Genomic DNA, 15,221 nt, shown 5'->3' with positions numbered 1-15,221 from the left:
GTAACTAAATATATTTATAAAAATATAAAGAAGTAAATATTAAAATATTATTAACTATAAAATAAAAAGTAATTTTATTGAGACATTTCAGTAAATATTAATAGAGTTCTATTCATGTAAATATATAATATAATATTATTCAAATTAAATTAATAATTTAAATTTAATAATTACCATTTAAGTAATTCTGGAAAATTAATATTGTATTTAATAATTAATAAAATTATTTAGGAAAAAAAAGTTGATAATTAATAGTTAATACAATTAATAGCATTGATTTTAATCTTAATTTATTTTCTCGATTATTGACTAATAATTCAAACTAAATTAATATTAATCTTAACGTTAATATATGATAAATTTAAAAGATCTCAAATTAGTTAAAAATAAAAAAGGTTATTAACTACTAATTAATATTATAATTAATATAAAGGTCAAGTCAATTTTATTTATGACTGTAAAAAAAAAGTCAATTTTATTTATCATTATTATTATTATTATTTCATTATTATTATGATATAAATTTTTTCCAAAAGTTGTGATAAATAACTAAAATTTAAATAATACTATTTTTTAATTTTCAATATGAGACATTGATTTTTTTATAATTATTAATTAATATAATGAATAGTATTAAATTTTATTTATAAATAGTTATTATTGTCATTATTATTTTTAAAATTTTCTCAAGTTTTGGAATTTAAATATTGACAGTTTTTCTATTTTTAAATATGAAAAACTGAAATATGAAAAACTGAAAATATTTACAATTATTTATTAATATAATTGTACCAAAAAAAAATTATTAATATAATGATTATTAAAAACTAATTAATATTGTTTCTAATGTATGGATCAAGTAAATTTTTCTTATTTGTGTATATCACTTATTATCATTATTATTATGATTTAAATTTTTCCAAAAGTTGCGATTAATATTTAAAAAATTTATAATACTAATATTTAATTTTATATGTTAGAAATTGATTTTGTATAATTATTAATTAATATAATGAATAGTGTAAAATTTTATTTATAGATAATTAATATTTTAATCAATGAAAGTCAATTTCACTTTTAATTGTTATTTTAAAAAACTACTCAAGTTGTGCAATTTAATAATGATAGTTTTTATTTTAAAATATGAAAAACTGAAAAAAATTAACAATTAGTTATTAATATAATTATTTTTAAAAACTAATTAATATTGTTATTAATGTATGGATAAAGTCAATTTTGCTTATATATTGATGATAATGATTGATTATTTGAATATTCTTTAGAGAGTATTGATTTTTTTTTAAATGCTTTAGAGTAATGATACGTAAACATATACTTTTTTTTACATAAAGTATACATATACTTTGGTAGTACATATCTAATAGATACCTATTTGTCAATATTTTTAACCCCACAACACTTTGTGTTGGTTAATAACCCTCACAAATGAACCGGACAATTATTGAACTGGAAGTTGGACCGGTGAACCTGTCAATAATAAAAAAAAAAAAGGTCAAAATCGGCCGGTCATCATTAAAACAAATTTTGTCACTATTCCAATTTGAACCTTGGACCTTGCAGCTTCAAAAAGCATTGTGCCAATAGGCCACAAACAAATCATTCAAAACACATATTTAACTTAGTAACCATGCATTTTTAATAATATATTCATATTACTTACCATATATATATTTTTTATTTATCTAACATTAATATATTTTATATGATTTATTTCTATTATTATATAGAAGAAAAATAAATTTACAAGTATAAATTCTTTAATCTAACATAATTATATGAGATCATTTTACATAAAGTATTTTTTAACATATGTAGCTTCAGCAAATCGATAGGACACTCCGAGGAGCGAGTCATAATCCTTATCCGACCTATCGGTTACCCTGACCTGACATGTCACGATGCCTGCCTTGCTGAGCTCAAGAGTGGTGGCAGACTTTTGACGTCACGAAAGCGACCTCTCGTAACCACCCGCGACAAAGTAGCCTGCAGCGCCGTAGTTGACCTGCGTCGCATGCTGAGCACTATCGTGGTAGCGCGAGGATAAGTTCATCGTTTCACTCATCGAATTTCGAGTCCGCAACCTTCTTTGCAAGCACCTCAAGCTTCGTCGACGCATTTTGAAACTTTTCGACGTTCTCACTGGCAACAAATGTAGCTTCGGCAGCCAACATGGCTTGGTTCTGAGCCTCGAGCTGTAACTTTGCAACTTCGGCCTCAACCAGGTTCATCCTGCCCGAACGTCTGCGGAATTGAGGAATGGCATTCTGCATAAAATGAAGCATGCTTGACAGGTTCTGTGTCGAGCGGCGAACAACAACTTTCAAGAGAGTTGATCCGTGTCGAGTCAACACAATACTTCTCATCTTCCCTAGTATAGCAAACAGAAGCAGCTGATCCTGATGCCCACATCGTTGCAGGCCTTTGAGAACCAAACTGATTGCATCAAAAATGGAAGCTCCTCACCATCGACCTCAACCTCTAGATGAAATCCTTCCCCAACCTTGGGAGAAGCATCCAACGTACCACTTTCAAAACACTCCCGAGAGGTCCCATCTCAATTGCAATAAAAGAAACTGAGTTACTATCGCACGTGATAATAATTAAAAGAACCAACCGGAAAGGGAATAATGCCCCGATGACCGGTACCTATGCTAGCCATCACATCGTCTGAACTTTCCAAAAGTAATACTCGAAAGTGAAAAAGAAACGACTGGTCCTTATTCTTTCGGACACATGACCTGAGGATGCCTTTAAATTCTAAGTCCTCGAGAGAGATATTCAAGTCGGGGACCAATAAATGATTGGGCTCGACGTCGTAATTTTCCCTTGTCCAAGTCATTGGGAACCTATCCACCAACTCACCTTCTTTCTCAACCTTCCACCAAGTTTGTACGTCGTTATTGGCCAAGGCGTAACGAAAGAATAAATGCTTAAAGCCCTTGTAATAGTGGGTGAAGGCTTTCAGAAAATTGAAATTCTTGATCCTTTGCAAACTCACCTAAGACTTCCCCTAGTGTAAAGAACCTGAGATACATGAAATAAGTTTAAGAAAAGATCCAAAGAAGGGTTCGACTGATTCATCAGGGCACACAAGGCCTCAAAGCCTCAAGTATATGCATGTTCACCCGAAAATAGTTAGGACGTCACTCAGAGTTTCTTCACCACCATCTCGTACATAAAGAAACTCGAGGAGGAAATACTGCAAACCCACTTGTTTGGAAGGGGGCCATCACCTCATATTCCAAGTCCTCCAACATCCCCAGGTGGGATTCAAGACTTTCAACCTGTTCCCTACCGAGCGTGATGGGAGTCTGCTTGACCTCCTCGGTCATCCAAGCAAATTTTTCTTCATACGGTGAAATCTAATGAAGCACAATCACATAAGCCTTCTTATAGGAGCATTTCTTCGAAACACGAAGATGGTCCTGACACAATCTACAGAAGGGTAACTAATGTTAGAAGTTAACACAGGTTCGGCCGAAAACTCGAGCGCATAGACTAGCCCAACTGCTAGGATCCCCCTTACATCGGGATTCTTAATACTAGTCACCACCTCGGCATACCGATGTAGTTTGGTCTCGAAACATTCTCAAGTCGGCTCCTTCTGCGATTGGCTGCCACCATGTGACGTGGTCCTCATTGGGTTTTCGTCATCACCCGACGAGTAGTCGCTTAGGTCGATGAAGTTGCACATACGGAAAAAGAAAAGGTTAAAGAGAAATAACCAGCATGTACCTTTCTGGAAAGATAAAGGATCGAAGTAGGCCGACAAACCCACTGGAAATCGCCCCATCTACGTTGGAAGTCGCCTTTACCAAACCACAAATCTCCTTCTCTGTGCCGGTAATCACTTCGGTCGTGTCGAAAATCGCCATCGAATATGGCAAATGAACCTCACGAGGGGTCCATCCCCTTTTATAGGACAAAGACCGAGGAATTTTTTCTCTTTATGTTAGCGCAGAAGACAAAGCGAAATTTCAAACCCTAGAAGCTTGAACGACGCGACCTTGGGATAACCACGAAGACTAAACGACGCATCTTGAGACACGTTTAAACTAGAAAACCTCCGAACTCCAACCGGCGCGCCCTAAAGTGACGTGTTATATCCAACGTTACTTGGAAGACCGACCATCGCGGTATCAAATGACGTGCCTCATGACGCGCAATTACTTAATGTAACTAAACGCAATAGGGACATTGCAAGTCTATCAGAATGCCATCTAGCTCGATCTCATTAAGCTCGAGGCCATAGCTGAGGGACTAATGTTACAGGACGATCCCACCATCTAGCTCGGCCTTAGTAAGCTTGAGGCCAGAGATGAGAGACTACTTTTATGGGACAATCCTACGACGAAACCTGGCCTTGGCCAGTCTAATAGGACACTCTGAGGAACGAGTCACAATCCATATCCGACCGATCGGTTACTCCGATCGTAGATGTCGCGACGCCTGACTTGCTGAGCTCAGGATTGGTGGCAGGCTTTTAAGGTCATGAAAGCAACCTCTTGCAACCACTCATAGCTCTGCAAACGCCGTGGTTGACCTATATCGCACGCTGAGTGTAAGACCCTGAATTAAATAAATAGATTATTGATTTATTTTCGATTTATTAATTTAATTGAGTGTTTATATTCTATTTTTTTTATGTTTGTTTATGGCAAGTGTTCCATTACGAAACTTTTGACTGTAAGATCGATAGGTTTCGCTTTCCGGAAATCCGATAAAGTTAGACTTTATCTCCGCAGGGACTTAAGCGAGACCCTGAACCGTGTTCGAAGCTCCTTTCAGAGTTTTTGTCCGCGTTGTTTTAATCCTTTCATCTCTATAAATCTTTTCCGTGAATGAAGTTTTCTCATCCGGAGAATATTTCCTTAATCAGTTTTGTGTCAGATTTTGGAGCAGGTCGTTTCCAAAATATTTTCTCCTCAAATGATAATAATTACTATTGTCATTTTCCTATAATTCATACTTAGCTTAGACGCATAATATGACGACGTCATATTTGTTCTAATTGTCTCACAATTATTCTTTAACTCTGTTTCTACTCATTTCTTGGTTCATGAATCATTTTATTTTGCTCAAAGTGATTCAAATTTATATTTTATCATTTCATAGAGTTCATCATAATTTTTGATATAATAATATATCACTCTTATATTTTTCTCTTAACTCTATGAGTTAAATCATTCGGTGTCTAAATTAATTCGTACCAATTTTAAAAATATCTTCTGAAAATATCTTCAACAAATATCTCACCATCCTAATCCCTCCGTCCACCTCATCCTCGGTTCACTCTCATTTCTTTCTTCCTTCACGTTTTTTTCTTTCTTTTGCTGCATACCCATTTCATTTGTCCTTCTCCATATTTTCTTCACATTTTCTTTCTCTGGCAGCAACCCACACCATGCCTTTCTCTCCATTCATATCACCATCAACGTTTACTTCACCTCATATTCATAACCAGCACCATTTTCTTCCCCTTGGCATGATCCATAAACACACGCACACCATGGTCCCTCTCATTCTTTTTAATGTTTCTTTGTGGCAGCACATACTACTTTCTTCATCAAATTCCATTTTCATCTCTACGTAGCCTCACCAGAACTTCTCATTCAACGTCATCATCAATTCATCTTCTTGTCCAGCACAACACCACCTCACCATCTTTATCTCCTCATTTTTATGGGTACGAAGGACGAAAGCGCCTCGCGGCGAAGCTAAAGAATAGAATGAAGCGAGCCGACGTGGAAAACAAAGATGTGATTGGATTGAAGTTGCAGTTTAGGAAGGAAATTGGTTAAGGTAAGGGTAACTCAGTTTTAGCGCGTCTTTGAGTCTTGCATGCTTTTATCGCACTGCATGCGTTTGAGATGAATGTGTATAATTTGATTGAAAATTGATTGAAATATTTGCATGTTTTGCAATGTTGTATGTTTGTTTATGTTGAATGTTTTCTGAGGCTTGTGCTAAATGTTTTCTGAATGCTTCGGTCGAGTGAACTTATTGAGACGTGTGTCTCCGTTTTCTGAGAGGTTTCGGCCGTTTACTGGTTTCTGTCATTACTGCTTTCTAGTTGATAAGACATGGTTATTGTTGATACCTTGATTGTTGTTATGTTGAAATAGTGAGCTGAGTTAGTATTCATTTTGATGAGACGTATATTTGTTGATAATATGAATAATATGTGATTTTGTTGATTTGATTATTGAATTTGAGATTGTTGTTTGAGTGACCACTGAGTTGGATGAGATGTTTTGGTTTGCTTGAAGTGGCGATGAGGTGGGTTTGTCCCACGAGATTGTCCTGTCTTTCGAGGCGTTATAAAGTGACATTCAGGGGAGTCCGTTCTCCGTCTGTCCCGTCTTTCATGGGCGTTATTAAGTGGCAGTGGAGTGGATATCTTCACATAAATGTCCCGTCTTTCATGGGCGTTATTAAGTGGCATTCAGGGGAGTCCGTTCTTCGTCTGTCCCGTCTTTCATGGGCGCTATTTGGTGATAGTTCAGGGGAGTCTGTTCCTCGCTCTGTCCCGTCTTGCGAGACATTATTGATCGATCCATTTTGGTTGCAGCATATAGTTGCATTATAGGGCAATAATATTTGCTTCTGATGTTTTGGTTGATAGCTGATTTGATGTTATATTGTTAAGGTTGTTGATATCTGATTTGATGTTATGTTGTTGAGGATTGTTGATATCTGATTTGGTGTATATTGTTGAAGTTGTTGATATCTGATTGATGTTATATTTTTAAGGTTGTTGATATCTGATTTGATGTTATATTGTTGAAGTTGTTGATATCTGATTTGATGTTATATTTTTAGGGTTGTTGATATCTGATTTGAGGTTATTGTCATATGATTTGATTCTATATTGTTGAGGTTGTTTATATCTGGTTTAATTCTATGTTGTTGCTTCTATTGATATCTGTCTTGGATTATATTGTTAGCTTATCTATTTGTGGTTATATGTTGTGAAGTCATTGATATATGTTTTAAATCCCTATTTACGATTTCGTTGATAGGTAATTTGATTTCATATTGTTGGATGAGTTGTCATCTAATTTGAATTAAGTTGCTAATTTATTTATCATGTTATGCAAATAAATTTGAATAACATGCTTTTCTCTTTTATACGTGGTAGTTGTATGGAGTTAACCCTTTCTATTTGCTACTTGTTGTTTGGGCGCTTAACGCTATTAGGCGATGGAGAATCTTCGATGGAGCTTGACCTTCGTACGAGTCGGAGTGAAGAACTTGAAGAACTATGAATGATTCGAAGAATAGAGTCGGGTGTAGGGCAAGAGCCTTGGGTTAGAGAGCTTACCGTTATTGGTTTAAGCTTGCATAATATTTTTTTGAAATTTATATTTGGGGTTTCGGATACTAGCCTTGTTCAAGGTTTGATGTAAATTTATTTACAGTTGGGAGTATGCATGACATGTTTTGGAAATACTTCGAAAAGAAAAAATATACTCGTGTTTATATATCCTTTTGGAAAACATCGCATATTTATTTTATCAGATTGTTACTGTAACCCCTGAAATTCGGGGCGTTACACTGAGCACGCTTGGCAATCCAACATTCCACAAGCCTTCAACCACTGCCACTCCTTAAGCCCAAGGCACCCACAACCACTATAAATACTGACCTCTAAAATATGAAGTCTAACATTCAAAATATTCACTAAGCATTCAACTGATCTAAAATCTAAACTCTCATATTGATGACCCTAGGGTTCATTAGTTTTTTCTATGTTTTTCTTTGTACTTCTCTTGTGTTTATAGAGTCTTATATAGTGTTTTGAGTCTTTTTATCGTGTTCCATACATTTGCACCTTATTTTGTGTTTTCACTACTTTTCTAGTATTTTTGGTCATTTTTAGTCTTAATTTTCTATTTATGTGGTATTTATTGTGGTCAACTATAATGGGTGTTTTAGTTGAACGTGTGAAGGTGGGATACTCAAGATCATGGAAGGACTAGAAGATTCTGAAGATGACTCAAGAGGTTGATAAGATGAAGAAGACTACTCAAGCCGTTGTAGAAATGAAGAGAATAAGAGAAAGAAAAAAACAAGTCTAAAGATCATATGACACATTGTATATGCGTTGGGAGGGCAACACTCATGTGCTAGCCCACTGACCCGCCAAGGCATATGCATTGGGAGGCAGCACTGATGCGCCACACCACTGGAGCCCAATGCTTATGTGCTAGGTTGTAGTGCATGAGCATTGCGTGTCTTTTTAATCTTGTAAATTAGGTTCTTTTCTATCACTTTTTACCATTTAATCAAGATAGAAGACTTGCGATTTTGGTGTATTGAAGGGAGAATAAGAATTTTTGAACAAGAATCATAGATTTGAACTTATTTCTTGTATTCTCTCTGTAATTATGTCTGGCTAAACTCTCCTAGGATTAGGGATTGATCTAGTTTTCTCTAAAACTATGTGTTGAATGTATTCTCAGTTATAATTATGGATTGTTTTTTTCCCGTTCATGAATTCCTTCTATGTTTTATCTAAATCTAATTGCAAGTGGATTATTTTGCTAATCTCTATTCAATTGAGAAATTGGTAGATTTTAGGAATTGAGGAGGAATTAGGTTGTACCTTAGGAATAAGGGTAACAAATTGATTGTGTTTTCTTGAAATTGAACTTAATATTAGGTTAATTAGGATTAATACTAAGGAATTAGTTACCACTAATTAGCTAGAATAGACTCTTAGTTAAGTGAACATCTAGGTTTAACACCTTGATATAACAAATTGAATTCATATTTATAACTAACTACGAAGATAAATAGGGGGATGAGTTCATGAAATCAGGGTCTCTAATGCGTTTTTACATTAATTTCACATCGGTGATGTTATTTACTTACTTTTATTTTATTGCAATTGAATCCCAATCCAACAATCAATCAACTTCTCTTTTATTTTTATTTTTACATCCTCAAGTAAGAAGTTCGATTAGTTTAGTGTACACAACTTTATAGTTTTTTATAGTTTGGTATCTTTTATCACTTTATACAACCCTGTATCAAAAATCTAAGGCTTAATTGCATTTTTGGTCCCCCAACTATTGCCTTCTTGTGAAAATCGTCCATAAACTTCAAAATTAGCAAAAAACGTCCTCCAACTATACATGCTGTTGCACTTTTGGCCTGCCGTTTGCCTTCCGTGAGAAAACTAACGTGAGAAGCTGATGTGACTCCCTCACGCGTGTCTCACGTGACTTTCTTCAGAGAGCTTGATGACTGGACAAGTCACATGCTTCTCACGTGACTCTAAAAGGCTCAAACTGCCATCTCCCTCCTCCATCGTCTTCTTCACCATTACCCCGTTTTAGAGTCACGTGAGAAGCATGTGATTTGTCCAGTCATTAAGCTCTTTGAAGAAAGTCACGTGAGACACACGTGAGGGAGCCACATCAGCTTCTCACGTTAGTTTTCTCACAGAAGGCAAACGACGGACCAAAAGTGCAACGACATGTATAGTTGGAGGATGTTTTTTTGCTAATTTTGAAGTTTAAGGACAATTTTCGCAGGAAGACAATAGTTGGGGACCAAAATCTAAAATATTCTCTCAAACATTCAACTCTCCCAAACTTTCAAAAAAAAAAAAAACTCTCCCAAACTCTTCAAAAATGTAAATTCTTTGTGCCATAAGTAGTAATTTTGTAAATTTTCAGGCTAACACCAACATAAATAAATAAACGATAAACGAACACCACTAATATTTGAGGAGGAGTGGAGATGCTTGTCGCGGCAACAATACCCAGTTATCAGCACCGTATATACGCTGCTTCATTCTCCGCCATCGCCAAGGCCAAGAAAGTCACGATGGCCAGCACCAGCAATTCAGGGGCATTCACCACAATCCAAGAACGAGTCTCCTTCGAGAAAGAGATCAAGAAGAGCAAGTTCATCGCCATTGCTGGCCCCATCTTCGATGACAAATCCGCCATGTCTTTCCTTTCCCAGGTTCGATTCTTTCTCCATTTCTTCTTCTCTTCATATTAACTCTCAATCGCCTTCCATTTATTGATATTTTTTCCATTTCGTTGTTAATTAATTAGGTCCGGGATCCACGCGCTACTCACAATTGCTGGGCTTATAAGGTATCATAATGCCTTTCATATGAATTTTTCACTAAATGAGTACAATAGCATTAGTAGGTTTCAGTCTCGGAGGGACAGTTGTTTCGTTCTCATTGTTAGAGTCCGACCAGAAATGTGTCTATGAAGGAATTGTATTCCGTGATTATTATTGATACTTGACAACGTATTTATACAAGTGAGAGTTGACTAAACAATAGAATCTAAACCTGATTACAAGCATATGTAAATAAATAAAGAATATTATAACCTAATATTCTATTGTATTCTAAGTTCTAACACTCATCTGTGAATTGGAGGAATTGAATGAGCTTGGGTTAGTTTTAGATTGTTGCTGTCTATTTTCAGTTTCGGAGCTATACTTGGTTTCAGCTTGATTTTATTGGCTGCATCCTTTTTAATCAGTGACAGAAGCTTTGTTTATCATGTAATTCCAGTAGGTGGTGTTAGATTCTTGTTATTTAGGCGGGTTGGGACCTTGTATCGTATGAGCTTGTTCATGTTGGGATGTGGTTGAAGGATGCTTCTTAGTTTCAGCTTTGCTGCATTTGTGGCAATTAGCTGGTCCTTACTAGTTCTGTTTAGTATCTGTCTTGTAACGGGTTGAAGTGCCCCTTGTACTTCCTGTCAATGAATTTTTTACTTATAAAAAAAAATTAGTACTTTTGTGTCCCTTGAGCATTTACTGAAGTTTCAGCTATCAATGTGGCAACTATAGTTAGTTGCTTCTGCCTCAGGGTGGTTGATTAATTGCCTTGTTCATTCAGTGGAATCGCATGTGCAGGAAACTGTTGGAGGTTGTACACCTCTGGTTCTAATTTGTTTCATCACTAGCTAGAGAACATTATAATGCATTGTGCTATAATTCGGTTCTAATCATGTGCACTTTTCCATCTTATATTCATTAGTTCTTTTTTTCTTTTGTATATTGTATAATAGGTGGGAGATCAATACCGGTCCAATGATGATGGTGAACCATCAGGTACGGCTGGGAAACCAATATATTCTGCTATTGCTTCTTCAGGAATAGATAGAGTAATGGTGGTTGTAATCAGGTTATTACTCTCACAACCTTATTTTAATATTTCTCATACATGTAGTATGATAATGTCAAGGCTTAACTATTTTTCATCCCTCAAGGTGCACTCACTTTTGAAAATAGCCCCTAAAAAATTTTTATGTTTTTCATCCTCACTTTTTCCACGGTCAACCAAATTAGAAATGAGATATGTTAAGTGATGATGTGTCAAATGGAGTGCCACATTATCAAGAAAGCACATAATGATGGGTCACATCACATCTTACTCCATGTTAGCACACATGAACAGCACATGGGACAATCTTTCTTTCCAAAAATCATAACATAACCCACATCCAATGTTGCTAGGACACAATCAATTGAAGAGGAAAATGCTGCTAACTGCTAACGAAACAGTGAGAAGGATATAAACGCAGAAGCCGCTGTTGTAAGGGCACAAAGGTAACAGAGAGACAACAATGTAGTCCTCGTTGATAGGAATACTTTTTTACTTGCACACATGAGGTGTTTTGATCTTTTTACTGCATAAACACTATCCTGTATTTAGAGAGCCAAATAACACGATTGTAAGATCATATCAATCAAATAACATGCAGTTTTAAGCTCTTGAGTACTAAAGAATGATAGCAAAGTATGCAGATAAATTTAAGTATTGCAAAAAATTAGTTTTTCTAAAGAAATTATGTCATTGGATGAACCAAATATCATTGCAGCGAAAATTCTCCAAAGGCAATGACTCCTTGATTTCATTTTTCCGGTTCCTCTGTTTTGCAAGGACCTTTGAAATTTGGATCAATGAGCTCTAAATTCGTCCAGTGTGAAAAGAGAACTAGAGGTTGGGTTATTTCACCATGATATTGTAGACACCTTAGATTCTGTATGAGAAGTTAAGTTGATTAATCATTGTCATGTGACAGAAACACAAATAGATAGTCTACCTTTCAGTATGTTTTTATCATATGACAAATCAACATTGAGTTATGCTGTTTACTTGAAACTAATAATGGTTTTATTTAATTGATTAGATCACTTTCTTCTGATAAATTCTCTCAAACATATTATGATCTAATATTTAAGAAGAAATTTCAGCTATCCTATAACTGGAAAAAGGGAAATTGTCTATGCTTTGAACACCTATATTTACTTGAGTTGAATTAGATATAAGATTTAAAACTGAGTTTTTCGATCTAGGATTATATGTCATTCCCTAATAAAACTTTCGAGTTTAGACTTTGGAACTCCACTAAAAGTAAACAAGTATGGCTGCTTTTGATATCTAATTTACTCTTCTGTTGGAACACTAGGGCAATAGCCATGCCACAAATCTTCATAGCACGAAAATCCAAATACTTCAAAACTGTTTCTACTGGTACTCCAATGGCAAGATGTATACAGAATTGTAGAAGAGAAACTATTCAGAGTCAAAGTGATTCCGAAACAGAGAACATATTATTATTGAGAGAAATAATTTCAAGCTCTGAGAAGAGAGTCTCACTCAACTGATTCCCAATGATCAGTTCCACCTGACCTCTAACTTCCCAAAAACTACTAACTGAGGTGTAATAACCTCCTATTTATTCTCACAGGATCACTAACTGTCAGTCAGTCAGTTATTTCTGTTCACTCTATCTTGGCGCCTAACATGTAAATTTTCAATAAAAAGCCTAGTTCTAGCATTAAGCCTGTCAAAAACCCACTCAGCAAAATCAAAACCAGAATACTAAAAATTGAAATACTGCACGAAAACCAGAATATTGATTGTACTCTTTCTTTGCTTTGTTGTCTCTTTTTCACCTTTGTGCCCTAACACTGGTGACTTCTGCGTGATGTCATCTTGTTGCCTCAAATTTTCATTCCCTAATTACTAAGAGTGGTAAACTGTTCATCAACATCTTCCGCCTTAATGGATCGCGCCTTACAATGGTGAACATGGGTATGTCCCGGTTTTTTGGGAACAAGAAATACCCTGAGACACGTGCAATCTATTTGCTATCCTTATTGTCAACTGATGTGGAATAAAATTTTCCACATCATTAAGGCGGTGCCATGTGTCAGTGTCGCACTCTGTTTGCCACATCATTAGTTAAAATATCTCATTTGACAATAGGGAGCAATAGCCATGTAAAGTGAGGATGATAAACATACAAAAAGTATTTTAGAGGGACTAAAACCAAAAGCAGATTACTTTAAAGGACTACAAACATATTTAAGCCTAGCCTAAATTTCAATTACTTTGAATCAATGAGTTCAATTGGTGTACATCCATTTAATATTTACTATTTCTTTTCTCCCTTGACAAAGTCCTTAGACTAACTACAGCATGTGCTTATGGATTTTCATGTGTGCAATTGTGCATGTGCTTATGGATTGTCTTGTGTGCATCAAGCATTAAGCTATTTCATTTTGGTATTTGGTTAGGAATATAATTGTATTTTGATCTATAAAAAATTGCAGGCATTTTGGAGGTATCAAATTGGGAACAGGGGGCTTGGTCAGGGCTTATGGAGGAGTTGCATCAGAATGCCTGAGGAATGCTCCGACTTGCCTTGTCAAAACAAAGGTGGCTCTTAGCCTGTGTTTTAGCTACACAAAGTCTTTTTCTTCTTGATAGGTTTTCTTGAAACAAATTTTATATATCTACACACACTTTCTCTTTCATCCCATTTTCATCAACTTTCTCTTCTCATCTCTCTTTTTTTTTTTTTAAATATCATATCTCATTCTTGAAATCAATGTCTTATGGTGTATCAATTTATGAATAATCTTATGAAAAATGCAGGTACCAATGGGTGTAGAAGTCCCCTTTAACCTTCTTGGAGTTCTCTACCATCAGGTTAGTTCTTGCAGATGTATATTGATGAAAAAATTGGTTGGATATTCATAGTAGTTGCCATAATCAGTCATTGCGACTGAATGAATTGTACATTAGTTCTGGTTCTAGTGGCAGTGGCGATTTCAGATGGTGAGGGACGAGTCTACTGTGTACTATGCTGCACCATTATAATTACCACTTGCTTTTATTGTAATTGAACTATACAGTTGTGTGTTCTAAGCAGGGTTGTTAATGGCGGATAGCGTAGCGGCAAGCCCGAAAAATGTTATTTCGAGCGCTACTGCGGTGCTATAGCGGACAATAGCGGCAAATAGGGGTGAATAATGGAGTAGCGGTAAACCCCCAGGGTGCTATGCTATAGCACTATTATGCCGCTATAACACGCTATTAACAAGCCTGGTTCTAAGTGTATCTGCATCTTATGTTCATTGCTAATGTCATTTTCAGCTGCAGTCTTTTCATGTCGAAGACATCAAACAGGATTACGATACGGGCAAAGATGGCATATCTATGGTTACTTTTAGAGTTGAGTTTGACCAAGCTGAGAAATTGGAGGATGCACTGAAAGCCAATGTTAGCCGAGAATTGAAGTTTTATAATCGTTGAGAGTTGAGATGCAATTTGGATTATAGTTTTCGGATAAAAAATATTCTAAGGCATGGTAGATACAGCTTCATCTTGAGATGTGGCGAATGAAACTTGTACAGGCTCAATAAATAAGATTTTGCACAACATTTGTTCTGCTGATAGGACTAATTTCCAGATATCAAACCTAACTGGTTAAAAGACTGGTTTGAAAAGTACTTGTGATTTAGAAAATCTGTTATACTTTGTAAATTCAGTAGAAATTCTTACAAATCGTTATCTTTATAGATAATACATTTGTTTTGCACTGTTGCGATGTTTGTCTGGCATAACTCTGATGGCAGCAACTAGGAACTTATATCTTAACTTCATATGAATTAAGAAATGACAGACATATTTACTATTTATCAGTCGCTTATAAAAAGGATCAAGTGACATCAATGGATAAATGAATGACTATGACTATGAAATAATTGACTGAAAGGTTAAAAATATTCAGCTGGGACAATACAGGATGGAATAGAAACTGCAATCGGATTCCTTATAATTATGGAATCATGCAATTGCAGTCAAGAGTACTTATCCATTCAATGAAGGTATGCAGATTGGATCATGGATGATTCCAACTTCC

The 15,221-nt window shown here is 35.5% G+C and overlaps 1 protein-coding gene across 1 annotated transcript; it reads left to right on the top strand.

Moving 5' to 3' along the window:
* Window positions 1-9,722: 9,722 nt before the first annotated feature.
* LOC130714732 (uncharacterized) lies at window positions 9,723-14,901 on the top strand. The gene is made up of 6 exons (XM_057564668.1): window positions 9,723-9,999; window positions 10,095-10,136; window positions 11,073-11,188; window positions 13,627-13,732; window positions 13,952-14,005; window positions 14,453-14,901. The coding sequence occupies exons 1-6, from the start codon at window positions 9,772-9,774 to the stop codon at window positions 14,609-14,611; spliced, it is 705 nt and encodes a 234-aa protein (XP_057420651.1). The 5' UTR covers window positions 9,723-9,771; the 3' UTR covers window positions 14,612-14,901.
* The last annotated feature ends 320 nt before the right edge of the window (window positions 14,902-15,221 follow it).

Source organism: Lotus japonicus, chromosome 4 (assembly GCF_012489685.1).
Source record: "Lotus japonicus ecotype B-129 chromosome 4, LjGifu_v1.2".
Classification (NCBI taxonomy): domain Eukaryota; kingdom Viridiplantae; phylum Streptophyta; class Magnoliopsida; order Fabales; family Fabaceae; genus Lotus; species Lotus japonicus.
The sequence above is the reverse complement of the archived record's forward strand: the minus strand, read 5'-3'. Positions and strand labels throughout refer to the sequence as shown.